The sequence below is a fragment of the Xiphophorus hellerii genome, chromosome 17, assembly GCF_003331165.1.
Source record: "Xiphophorus hellerii strain 12219 chromosome 17, Xiphophorus_hellerii-4.1, whole genome shotgun sequence".
Classification (NCBI taxonomy): Eukaryota; Metazoa; Chordata; class Actinopteri; order Cyprinodontiformes; family Poeciliidae; genus Xiphophorus; species Xiphophorus hellerii.
The window spans coordinates 2,519,315-2,532,281 of record NC_045688.1 but is presented as its reverse complement, the minus strand read 5'-3'; the positions used below and the strand labels follow the sequence as shown (position 1 = coordinate 2,532,281).

Genomic DNA, 12,967 nt, shown 5'->3' with positions numbered 1-12,967 from the left:
GGAGCGGCAGGGGGAGGAGCCTGCAGGGGGCGGAGCCTGCAGGGGGAGAAGCCTGAGGAGGGAGGAGCCTGCGGGGGGAGGAGCCTGCAGGGGGAGAAGCCTGAGGAGGGAGGAGCCTGCGGGGGGAGGAGCCTGCAGGGGGCGGAGCCTGGGGGGGAGATAGAAAAGCAGCCAGAGGAAAAGCGTCCAGGTGATACCGGCTCTGACTGCTTCTGCTGTTGCTGCTGCTGTGAGGAGCCTCAGACTGAAACCATGGCGGTTAATAAGTGTGTCAAGAATCTGCTCTTCTTCTTCAACCTGCTGTTCTGGGTGAGTCTCACACATAAAAATCATCTTTTAGTTTAAATTCAGATTCTTTTTTTAGTTTTTCTACCTGCTCTGAGGTGGTTTTTGGTATTTAACATCTCAAATGAAGCTTTTTAAATCAGTTTCTGTTCTCATCCTGATCACGTCATGTTGTTGTTTTTATATATAGACTTTTGTAGAACAGGTGTTATTTATTTCCTTTTGGCCTCGCCCTCAAACCAAACCAGCTGAGTTTCAGGGTGTGGCCAGGTTCTCTCAGAAACACTGGAGTCCATTTAGAGCCGTTCCCGTTTCTGCAGAACCAACTCGTCTCTCTCATTCAGCTGCATTTCCCCCTAAATGGACGCTAATGGACCAGGCAGGCGGTTCTGCCGCTAAATGAGATGACGCTCAGCTGAACATGGTCTCCTGGTACTTAACCACTTCCTGGAAAGTTTTATTCCTCATTCCACCATTCAAAGATGCACTTTTTAAATGCTTGTTTTCTCCTAATAGATGCACAAAACTACATCTGCAGGTTTTGTTTTGATGAGAAAAATGCCTCATAATCGCTACTTATGCACTTTTTATTGCCTTGTTGCTGAAAATGTGCTATATAAATAAAATTACCTTTACTTAAGAACGGATGTGACACTACGTGCTGAAAGTGTTTCGCTACGGTTCAAATCCACAATCTTACCAGATATTTTTGGTCCAGTTTCTAGAGCAAACATGTTGGTATAAGTGAAAAGAAACAAACTAACTAACAAGTAACATTTCAACAAGATAGGAGCTTGTTTTAAGTTAAAATGTTTTGTTTACCTAAAAGAAGCTTTCTGAAAAGTTATTTTTAAGTTACATTTATCTTATTTTGAGTGCAAAGACATTCACACTAAAAACAAAACTAAAATTTGCAGTTAAGATGTGGGTGTTTGAATTTCCTTCTGAATTTATGATCTAAACTTCACATTTCTTGAAAATTAAATGGTAGAAATGAAATAATCTTGAAAAAGTCTTGACTTTTGTTAAAAAGTGGAGTTTTAAGCCGTTTATTTAATGTCTTCAGCCTGTTTTTGGTGAAAGCCGAGGAGTTTTGCTCGTAAACTGGGCCTGCTGGTTTAGTTTTGACGCTCCTGGGAGTAATGGTGAACTATAACCAGTTCTGAACCTGTAAACTGGTGGAACTGGTTCTGAAGCTTCCTTTTTGCTGTCGCCCTCCAGCAGCCTTTCTCGTAAAGTTTACGCCCTGGCAGGCGTGACTGGCTGCTTCCGGTGGACAAAACATTTTAACGTCTCCAGAAATGTTTGTAAAACTCGTCGTAAGGCTTCGCTGGACGTTTTGATCCAGTTTGAGACGCTGCAACCAGAACAAACGGTGAAAGTTTTGAGCCGAAATTAAAGTCAAATTTATTCAAATGACTCATGATGAACTTGTTGCTAAATATATTTGGAACTAAACTTCAGACACAAAAAGCAATATTTTTATTAATAAAACTAAAGCACAAATCCAGTTCTGTTGCTCTGACCTTTGACCTGAGGCCTTGTCAGTCCCTGCAGGCAGTTTTGATAATTATATTGATTCAAATTCACTCTGGTTTGCAAATGTTGCACTTGCAATTTTCACCAGTCAACGCAACTTTTGTGGACGTCGATCACCAACATTTTCAATCTCCTCCTAATTTAACTTCCTGTTCCAAGATGGGGCTTTTTTGTTTTTGTTTTTTTAGATGTTTTGTAGGATTTGCTTCTACTGTTCCTACAGTTTATTTTAACTTGAACAACCAACATGAACTTCTTTAAAGATACCAACACAATTTTATTTTGATCATTTTTAACCAGTGAAAACGTAAAAACGACCAAACTAATACAGGAATAGATGAAATATAATCACATTTCTGCCAAAGCAGAGGACATAAAGTGTAGGTGGAAGCTTTTATTATAAATAAGCTGCTTTATTTATTTTAAACCTACAGCAGAAACTTTCCTGCATATTTTTCTAAAATCAATCTCTAGGGAGAAAATCATAAATTGTATGTATATGTGTGTTTTTAAGTGAAAAGGTGCTTGAGTTTTAAACGGTTAAGTTTATGATTTAAACTTTTTATTAATGAAATGGTTTTGCCTAACTGAAAGTGCTTTAGTGTTTGAATTTTAGATATTCATTCCTAAAATCTCTTATTTTTCCTGGCAGTTATGTGCAGATATTTAACTCATTTATTTTGTCAGTGCAGCTTTTATCTGTGGTTCTTCCCGTCCTTCCTCCTGAAACGCCTCCAGATCGATGCTAACTGGATCTCGACCCACTCGGCCATGTTGGACACCATGTTTTCACAGAATGATGGAAATGTTGAGGCGGCTCCTTTATTTACTCTGAAACCAGTTTGAGTTAATCTGGCTGAACTGGACCTGCGTCTGTTTTTCACCTCTGAGTTGAGCAGAAATCCCGGCTCTGTTCTGATCCAGTTCAGAACGTAAAAACATTTGGATTCTGACAGGAGATACGTTTTGTATTTAATATGTGAAACTACGGCCAGACTGATTGAAATCGTGACTTTTTTCTTTCCTGCTTTGACGTTTGAGAGCAGAAACGATTATGATCTGCAGTCGGGAGAAAAAACTAACAAAACCTCTTTAATGCAAACAGCCGAGTGTTTCTGAAAACTCTGCAGGGATCCAATTCTGCAACGTTTCCACTTCAACGAACACGAGATTTTATTTTTACACATAATTCAATCTTAGGAAAGATGTAAAGAAAAAATTAAAATACAGCAGCTATCAAGCTGGGTCGACTTCTGATGACTTGAATGTGTTCATGTTTTAAACATTTTAATATCTGCAAATTTAAACATTTTAATATCTGCAAATTTAAACATTTTAATATCTGCAAATTTAATCCTTACGAATAGAAAATGACCTCATTTCCCAGAAAATCATTTTTTATAAGATTTAAATGTGAAAGTTTACCAGAATATCAACCATTTGATGAAAAAAGACTTTAATGGATTAAAAATTACTTCAAATATGAATGAATTTTTTTAAATATAAAGGGAAAAATCTAGATTAAAGATGTAATGTGGCTAATCTTTCTAATTTATCAGGACTGAAATCACTGTTTGTCTTTTCCCTCCAAAGGCAACATGACTCTGTAACTTGAGTTAAATCAGATTTTTAACATAATAATAATAATAATGTTTTGCAGAAGTAAAGAGCTTCTAAGAAATGCTAAAAATACAAAATTACTCAGTTAAATGCTATAATTTTTAAGCATAAATACTAAAATAACTAAGTTCTTATGTACGAACAATGAAAATATTATTTCCACTGCCACTTTTTTTATTTATTCCAAGATATTTCTTGTAAAAAATGAAAGATTTCCTTTTTTAAAAAAAACAGATTTGCTCAATAAACTGGACAAATACTTTTTTGCAGTTTTTCCTGATTCAGTTTAAACCTTCATTTTCTTCCTTTTTGGCAGATTTGCTGAGAATTATTGTGGTTTTAGTTTGGTCCTTATATTTGATCATTTTCTTGTTTAATTTGTGTCAAAACTGCAGAAAAGTTGACAGAAAACTGAACATTGTGACCAACTTGTGGTGCAAGAGCTCAAATTTCTCCAGCAGTTTTAGGGTTTGACCTGGTGGTGGTTTCTGAAACTAATCTGGATCCAGACGCGCCGGCAGATTATGAGAACATGACTGAACACGTTGATCAGAAGCCTGTTGCGAAAGACCGACGGCCTGTGAGTCACTGCGGAGGGACGAAGACGCCCACGCAGCGAAACGCTCTGGATTATGAATGAATGCTTTTGTTTGAGATGAACGGATGAAAAGATACTGAGAAGAAATGGACCTGGGACAAGAACAAAACACGACTAGGAATCCACTTTAATCCACAGAAAATAATCCGGATTTTCAGGATGTTTTCCGTTTAATCTTAAGGAAAACATCCTTTAATCTCGGTCTTTTCTCATTTAATCTCAGTATTTTCTCATTTAATCTCTGTCTTTTCATATGGAAGTAGAATTCATGTTTTACAAGATTTGTAGATTATAATATGGATTAGTTTTACCTGATCTCAGTTTAACATGCGATTTCTAAGATTAAGACGTAATCTAATGCTAATGTCATGACAGGACCACCAGTTTATTGTAATCCAGATTATCTAAATTTAGAATTTTAATAAACAATTGTGAGAATCTGTGTTGACAGGATTCTGGATCTTAATTTGCTGTTTTTATGTTGCAAATCTGAGATTTAAATCTGACTTTAACTATAATCATATTCATTATATTGTTTTTGTCCCAAATGTAATCCAGGTAATTCTTGTCGTTAGGTGCTGAATTATGTTCTTAGTGGTGAACTAGTAATCCAGAAATTATCCTGACCAAACGGTCTAATCCATGTTAAAAACAAATCCATTCAGATTATGCCCTAAATATACTTAATCCAGATTTATTCCTGTCAGTCCTGGAACTTCATATCATAGTAAATATTTTTGGTTTCTTTATGGTTGAAGTTTGATTTTTACACCGTTAATCTGGATTAATTGTAATATTCCTTAATTCTAGTGGAACATTCATGTTTTTATAGTTTCATATATAAAAAAAGCCTGAAGTTTAAATTCTTCTTTTTGCTTTTCCTCAGCGGCCGTGTTTGTTTGTTGATTCAGTGAGGTTGCTATGTCCCTCTGCAGGTTTGGTTCTTGTTGTTTCTGTGCGTTTGCGTCACAGTAATCCGGTCGAGTTTTCTAGAAAGAGCTCTGGAATGACTTCTTTCTTTGTTTAGAGTAAACATCTGCTGCTTTGCTTCTGGGTTTCTGTCCAGTCAGAAAGTTTCAGCTGAAACTAAACATCATTTTACAGTTTTTGGTGTCGAACTGGGATTTGAATGTTTCCTCAGACGGGACGACGGTGGTTTTTCCCCCGGCTGTCGACCAGCAGCTCGTTCTGTTTGTAGATAAACCGGATCAGTTTTGACTCCCTGCGGTTTTTTTCCAACAACTAAAACTCAGCATTTGGTTTTTCCCACCTCAAAAAAAATAAATAAATACTGGGGGATATTTAGATGAATGTTTTTAGTTGTACTTTAATGTTGTTGTTTTTTTTTACTTCTTTTCATCTGTTAACTGGACTACAATGCAGGATTAATGACTCAACTGTAACTGATAGAAAATCCTCCTTGGATGACCTTTCACCTCCAGAACCGGTTTGCTGAGTTGGCCTTTATGTCTGCAGGCGTTTCCTGCTGAAAGGCAGAAAAGATGCTGAAGCTCATCTGATGAAGGTGTTTCTTTATCTCCAACAGAAAGTGCTGTTTTGTGTTTAAATGAAGATAAAGAAGCACCTTGATGCTTTAAATGAAGTTGTTGCAATTTTATTCAGTAAAAGTTTTTCTAATGAAAATTAACCAGCGGCCTGAAAAAGACCAGAAACTGAACAGAACTAGTATTCAAGACTAAAAATGTATTTGCATTGTCTACGTTAAAACTAAAGGACTGAAAGTATTTGAATTTATTTTAAAAAAATGCAGTGATTTACTCTGTATTGTTTTTTATTCTGTAAGGTATAACAAGGTATCATCTGCATAACGAATGCTTCAGATAAACAGGAAGGTTTTTGTGGGATTTAAGTCACAAAATGTTTTTTTATATGTAAAATTGGAAATGTTTACTTTAATAAAACCCTTCTCAATTTTAATTCTGACTAGAACAAAGTTTTAAGTACAGTTCATAGTACTTTATCATACTTCTAATCGATTATTTATTTTATTTAACTTTATTTGGCCAGCAGTTGATGTGGTTGTACTGGATTTACTGGTTAATTGAGCGCAGCAGAGCGTGGGAATCCTGTCTATCCAGTGAACAGGTTTGGGTCGGGCGCTGCTGTTTGGATCATGTCTTCCTGTTTTTGTAGTTTGTCTATTCAGAGGTTTAGAAGTGATTTATCAATAACCTCTTAATAACACTTTCAAGGATTTATTATGATGTGGAACAGAAAATCCTGAGTTATTACAAATGTATAAGAATTTTATTTTTGTCTTATTCTCTTAAATGAACATTTTAAGCAGACCAGCTGACTGCAGTAACTGTAGCGATTTCCTGTCTGTCCAGCCGCCTCACCAGCCATCTCCATCAGTCAGACTGGCTGCCTGGTTTGTTTTGCTGCTCTCCTCTTCAGATTAAATATTTATGGTGTAAAATCACTCGCAGCACCATGTTTATGATGGTTTGTGTGAGAGCTGAATAATGCATGTTGGAGTCACACCCACTGAGCAGCTGGAAACGCGCCGTGACCCGAGAGGTTTGGATTTCAAAAGTTTGAAATCGACACCCAACCCGATTGTTGGGTTGGGCGTCCGACCCAACAAATAACCTGTTGACTTAATTTCTTTATTCGTAACTAATGGATTCAAATTCCAACATGGCGGCTGCCTTCCAAATACAACTATCCACACGAAAATCCATCTGATGTTTCACACATTGATCTGTGAAACTGATTGGAATATAATGTGAAATGAATTAGCTTGTGTTGCTAATAGTGGTTAGCATAATTGTTGAACGTAATAGTTGGTACAGGAAGTTCTTACCGTTTCACCTAATTTATCATCCCTGATGTATGGAAGCATTTAACTGCCAGAGTTTGAGTAGATGTTTTGGGTTGGTAACTGATCTGTTGCTAAATGTCTGGTGTGCCTCCTACTGACCCTTTGCAACTTCGTCACTTAATCGTTCGAGGCGCCATGATGGACGTTGGAAGTGAACGGAGCGACTGAAATTTTCCAAAGTTGTTTTTGCCAGTTTATTAATGGATTCTACTTGTTTGAGTCGAGCTAATTTATCCGTGAACGTAACACACCTGGTTGGAGCTCATAGACGGAGATATTCACTAAAGTTTGAAACGGCTAGAAACCGACAACCACCTCCTAATTTGTTGATCAAATTACAAACTTTCAATAAATTCACACCACATGATTTTTATAATTGTGTAATAAACTGTGTCTCCCCTTAAAGTTTCCTTGCTCTGAACAACCTGCAGCAAACAAACTAATGTTGAATCTTTTTCTTTCTCTCTCGTTCCTCTTCAGGTCTGCGGTTGCGTCATCCTTGGAGTTGGGATTTACCTGAAAGTCACCAAAGGTGGAAACAAGGTGAGACTCCGTTTATATTGAGAATCAATGCATCATCTTCCTCTCTGCATGCTGGAGGAAATAAACATTTCAAGTCATTTTCATTCAACTGGAAGTTTTCATTTTTTATTTCTTTACATGACTTGACCAGTTCTGAAGCTGCTGGATCCCATCTCAATGCCTGATTAATTCCCACCTCCTCCTTTCCAGATTACAGATCAATATCTTCCTAGTTTCGACCTCATGATCGCGATTGGGGTGATCATCATGGTGATCGGCTTCCTGGGCTGCTGCGGCGCCTACAAAGAGAGCCGCTGCATGCTGCTGGTGGTAAGAATCCGTTAGCATCAACTTCCAGGTCGTTTTCATGCAACGACGGGTTGATTTAACTGCAGGTCAGTAACTGATCTGAGGTATTTTTTTTAACCGCCTCAATAGATCTTCTCAAAACATCACCAGACCAGCAAACTTCTAGAGAACAGCAGAACACTGAACACATCATTTATTTATTTATTTTAATTAGGAGTTACAGTCAATTAAATAAATTGACTTGCAAGAAAAAAATAAAAGTACTTGCCTGAAAAGTAGACGGACCAAGAATGCAAAATTCTGTTTAATCTGACGCATGATGACACAACAGTCAAGCTTCAAACCTCAGGACGTTTTGCAGATTTTGATGTAACTGGGGTAGAAACATTTTTACAGACAAGGACTCGTCATTAAAACATTCACCAGTTATGAAACGAATAAACATCACATTTTGTTAAATTCCATCAAGCGAATATCAAATGTTAATAAATGTTCCAGTTGCTGGTAATAAAAATAAACTCTAATCAGGTGAGTTTTTAGCTTCAACTTAAAGGAACTCTGTTTTTCTGCAGTTTTCTGGATGTTGTTCCAGATTTGTGGCACATAGAAGCTGAAACACTGGAATCGTTCCTCGGGTGATAGAAGGCTGATTTTGTAACTGTCTTTATGTGACTCTGAAGGTTCAGCCTGATCTCTAGTCTCCAGCTGTAATAACTGAAGCTGTGTGACTCTAGATCTGTAACTCTAGATCGTTCCTCTTTTAAATAATAACTTCAGTTCTGTTTCTGTTCAGCTGGAGAAAGTTATTGATTTGTTTTTAATAATCTGTTCTGTGCTTGTACGGGTTCAGATTCAGCCTGTTGTAACCTGAGCTAGTAGGAGTGTGTAGATTTTAAATGGGGGTCCCAGGATCGAACCTTGGGGAACCCCACATGTGACTGCATGGGTATTTACCTAAAGAAAAGGGATTTTATGCCAATAGGTTTAATTGGGACTGATAATGCTGACAATTATTCCCTCCAACAGCGCCACCTGTTGGACACACAAACAAACCTGCCTGCTGTTTGCACGTTAAAATGTGTAGCTACTATTTTAATGTCATTATGAAAGCTGTGCACAGGATGATGTGTGAAACAAAGTGCCTGGACTGTAAGAAATGTACCAATAAAGACATTTTGGATTCTGATGAAGAAATGAACTGCATTCGTTTTGTTCCATCTCTGCAGTTCTTCATCTTCCTGCTCCTCATCTTCGTCCTGCTGCTGGCAGCTGGCATCGTGGCAGCCGTCGGGGGGAACACAGTAAGATGGATTGTCCCCTACTCCTTAATATTTTTATTGTTTGGAGTTTGAAGGACTAAACTTTGTTTCTGTGTAGGTGAAGGACTGGCTGAAGAAGAAACTGGAGGAATTCACCCCAATTTCATCCCAGAATCCAGAAGTGATTGCCGACATGGAGAAACTGCAGCGTGAGGTATTTATGCAACAAACTTTATAAATTTGATGTCTGAAGGACCAAAGTTTCATCTCTCTTGTGCTTCACTGTAACGTTCCCGGCTTATTTCTGTAAAATAGGCCATTGCATCACTTTTAGTCCCTTCACCAGCTGACGACAAAATGTTTTTCTTTAATAACAGGATTATATTTGGCTCTTCCATGCGGTGTTGGACGTTTCACTATTAAGTTAAATGAGTGAAACTAATTCTTTCTTTTTTGTTTGCAGCTCATGTGTTGTGGACTCATGAAGGGACCATCAGACTGGACCAAAATCCCAGATTCCTGCAAGTGCAACGCCACTGCTCCAGCTAACGTGTGCAACAGTGGAATCTATAAGGATGTAAGATGACGAGATGTGAAGAAATGATGCACTAATCTTTGAAAATAGTTTAATTTTAAGAGCTTTCTCGGCTCGTGTTGTGACGAACGCGTCTTGTCCTCGTCCCGCAGCCCTGCTACGACAAAATCATCAGCTACATGAAGGACAACATGGCGGTGGCGTTGGGCATAGCTTTCGCAGTCGCCGCCATTCTGGTAAAAATGCACACACTGAGCTCTAAAGATGTCAAACACTTAATCTCACTTAAACCATAAACATCTAACAGCAGACAGCACAATTATTCACACCACCTGCTGGTGATACTTGGTACTGCCCCAGAATCAAGTGATCTCTTCGACTTGGTCCATGTTTTTTACAGAAGAGCATTAGGGCCATTGGTTTAAAAAAAAATATATATATACATTTTTGCTTTCAAAATTCTGACTATTGTTTTTGCACAGAATTTGGATTTTTTCGCCTTAGAATTCTGAGATTTTCTTGGATTTAATCTCAAAATTCTGAGATTAGTCAGATTATTATTTTTGTCAGTTGCTCTATTTCTCTTACGTTGACAATTTCCCGGTGTTTGACACTCCATCCTGATATTTTAAAGTGAAAATAACATTTTATATATTTTTTCCTGAAACTGTTTAAAATAGTTTATTTAGGTTTTAATGTGAATTTTGACATTTTTGTGCATTTTGTTTAGTTTGGTATTATGTTCCCTAAAACCGTCCCTCTGCTAGCCTCCTTCGGTCGAACGACTCTTGGGCAGTACTATCGGATTGATACCAAAAGAAGTTGTTTGTATTTATTTTATTTATTTATTTTATGCTTCTACATGCCTACAGACCTGAAAAATCTTTTGGCTCGTCTATTTTAGTATTTCTATGTTTGTTAAATTGGTACATTTGTCTCTGCAGCTCTTCGGCATGGTCTTCTCCATGATGCTCTACTGTCAGATTGGGAGGAAAAGCGCCGTCGACACCGCCTGAGTCGCCTGAGTCGCCTCCAATCAGCCAGTTCTTTCCTCATAACTCCTACCCAACAACAGAACTAATGCAGTTTATTCTGAGCTTTTATTGTGAAGGAGCATATTACTATTAATGCCAGTATACATATCGGTAAGACGTTTCAGGAGCAGGAAAGATAAAAAAAATGGTGGTTTGATTTGCTCAATATTTTTTATGTTTGTGTGAAACTAAGCTATTATGTGAAATTCTTAACATTCATCAGTATAGAACTGTTTGAGTTTTATTTAAATAGCTGCCTCAATAGCTGTTATTGATAACACTTCAGCAAAACCAAAGTTAATTGGATTTGAAACTTTTTTTTTTTTTTAACTGGGCAGCACCAGACTTCCATATATTGTTGCATGTGAATGGTTATTTCTCAGGAACTTGTACAGTTCTTTAATTTACTTTTAAAATCTATACTGGCTTGTTTTTGATTGTTTTCATCCATCTAACCATGTAACATAAAATGTCAGTTTTCTATTCAAGAGAAATAAAGCTACATTCAAATAAAGCCAGACTGGATGCATTTAATTTGGATTGTATTGGTCGTTGAACTGTAATTGACAAACTGTAGAATTGGGTGAAACTGACTGATGGGAAACTGTGAAACGCTTATTCTCTATTTTATTTATTTTTGGGGGGGGGGGGGGGGGGTTTGGCAGAAATTGACTTTAGCAAATTAAATGCAGGTGAGTTTATTGAAATTTTTCTTTTGACATCAGTTTTCTTCCATATGTCGTAAATTGTTAAATGTAACTTTCAGAATGTGTAGTCTAGATTATCTTTTTTTTTTTTTGTCTTTTTGCAGAATTGTCGCCTTAAATGTTTTAAAAGAAGTCTTTAATGTCTTTTGCTTTTACATTATTATATTTATATAGTTTTTTAAAAATGCCTGGCATTAAAATTGTCCTTTTTTTTTTTAATGTTAAATCAGACTTGATGCTTATTTACTCTGTACTTAAACCTTTTCACGATATTTTTACTCATGAAGTAGTTTTGTACTTTGGGGCGGGCAGGGTTCTTTCCTCTATTTTTTATTTTATTTTTTGTACTCGAGCCGCCTCTCGTCAGATCCTCTCAAATTAAGATTTTATTAACAGACCCCCCATGTTTGTAGCAACCGGAAGGACCTCTGCAGTAAACCGGAAGTCTGGTGTTTCTCTGCTAGTCGTGAAGAACCGACAAAATGGAAGCCGTCACCTTGGAAACCAGGATCGGGTTCTTCGTGTCCGATTAGCCGAATGCTAACATCTGTTTACAGTCACTGCTCACGTATCTTTGCTAAATCTCAGAAGGAAAACATCCAAGGGGATCCAAACGACTTCGTACTGAAAGTATTTGGCCCATCGTGGCTCCTGGAAATGGAGGACTCTCTGACGTCATGCTGCTGGTAAGCTAACTGCTAACAACTTCGTTATAAAAGCGATGGAGACTTTATTCACAGTGTTGGATTACGACGGAGCTAAATCGGGACAAAATTTGTTCAAAAAATATATTTGAAATGGCTAAAAAAATAATATTTGAAACGTAAATTATTTTGAAACTGAAAAGAAAAATTATGGCCCCAATTCAACTCCATAGTTACACAAATTTGTATGGAGCGTGAAGAGTGTCAAATTAGTTTTCATGTTGGTAACTATTGCATTATCTTAAATAATTTTGCTAGATATTAAAATATGCTCCATTAAAATTAATGGCGGCTTTAAAACGTTAATTCCATTGTCCATTTATCTTTATACTTTATTTAGTTTTCTGCCTTTTGTTGATTCAATTGGGATTTTTATTTTTTACAAAATTTTACACATCATTACATTTGTCAGCTTTTACCAGTTTTTGTATTTTATTCTTTTGCTGCCAGTGAAGGAAAACTGACATCATGTCCTCATTAGAGGACAAATGTGCCTGTGTGTCACATTATTTTTGAACCCCAGGAAAACCTGATCTTAAATTATTTAAATTTTCCTAGATACTCGGAGCAACTTAAAAGCTGAGTATAAATCTCAAAAACGTTTCAGTTATTAAATAAAAAGTCACGTCAAAGTAAAGGTAAGATTTTCAAATGTTATTTACAGGTATGTGAAATTAGTTAGTAATTAGTTTAATTACAATTAAAAACCTAAATTTCAGAAATCCACTGGTTTCCCTACCGCAGCTCCTTATATCCATCTGATTATAAGGGTGTATGAGTCTAATTTAATACAAGCAGAGCTAACATTAAATTTGTGTTCTGCCTCTGCTAGTATTTAATAAGCTCTGCACTGTAGGCATAGCAATGTGTTCATTATAAGCTACAAGTATTTTTTCTCTGTGTGGATATAAAATGTTAGTTTTTGTTTCAGTAAGTGTAGTAGCCAAATGTGACCAGTAGGTGGCACGCTAGTAACAAGCACGGCGCTCCTAAATGCCTGAAGAAAGAAG

General features: G+C 36.9%; 1 protein-coding gene across 1 annotated transcript; it reads left to right on the top strand.

Moving 5' to 3' along the window:
- Positions 1–171: 171 nt before the first annotated feature.
- tspan9b (tetraspanin 9b) lies at positions 172–11,060 on the top strand. Its single transcript, XM_032589670.1, has 8 exons — positions 172–309; positions 7,368–7,430; positions 7,620–7,739; positions 8,945–9,019; positions 9,096–9,191; positions 9,441–9,554; positions 9,665–9,748; positions 10,457–11,060. The coding sequence occupies exons 1-8, from the start codon at positions 253–255 to the stop codon at positions 10,526–10,528; spliced, it is 681 nt and encodes a 226-aa protein (XP_032445561.1). The 5' UTR covers positions 172–252; the 3' UTR covers positions 10,529–11,060.
- Positions 11,061–12,967: the final 1,907 nt, after the last annotated feature.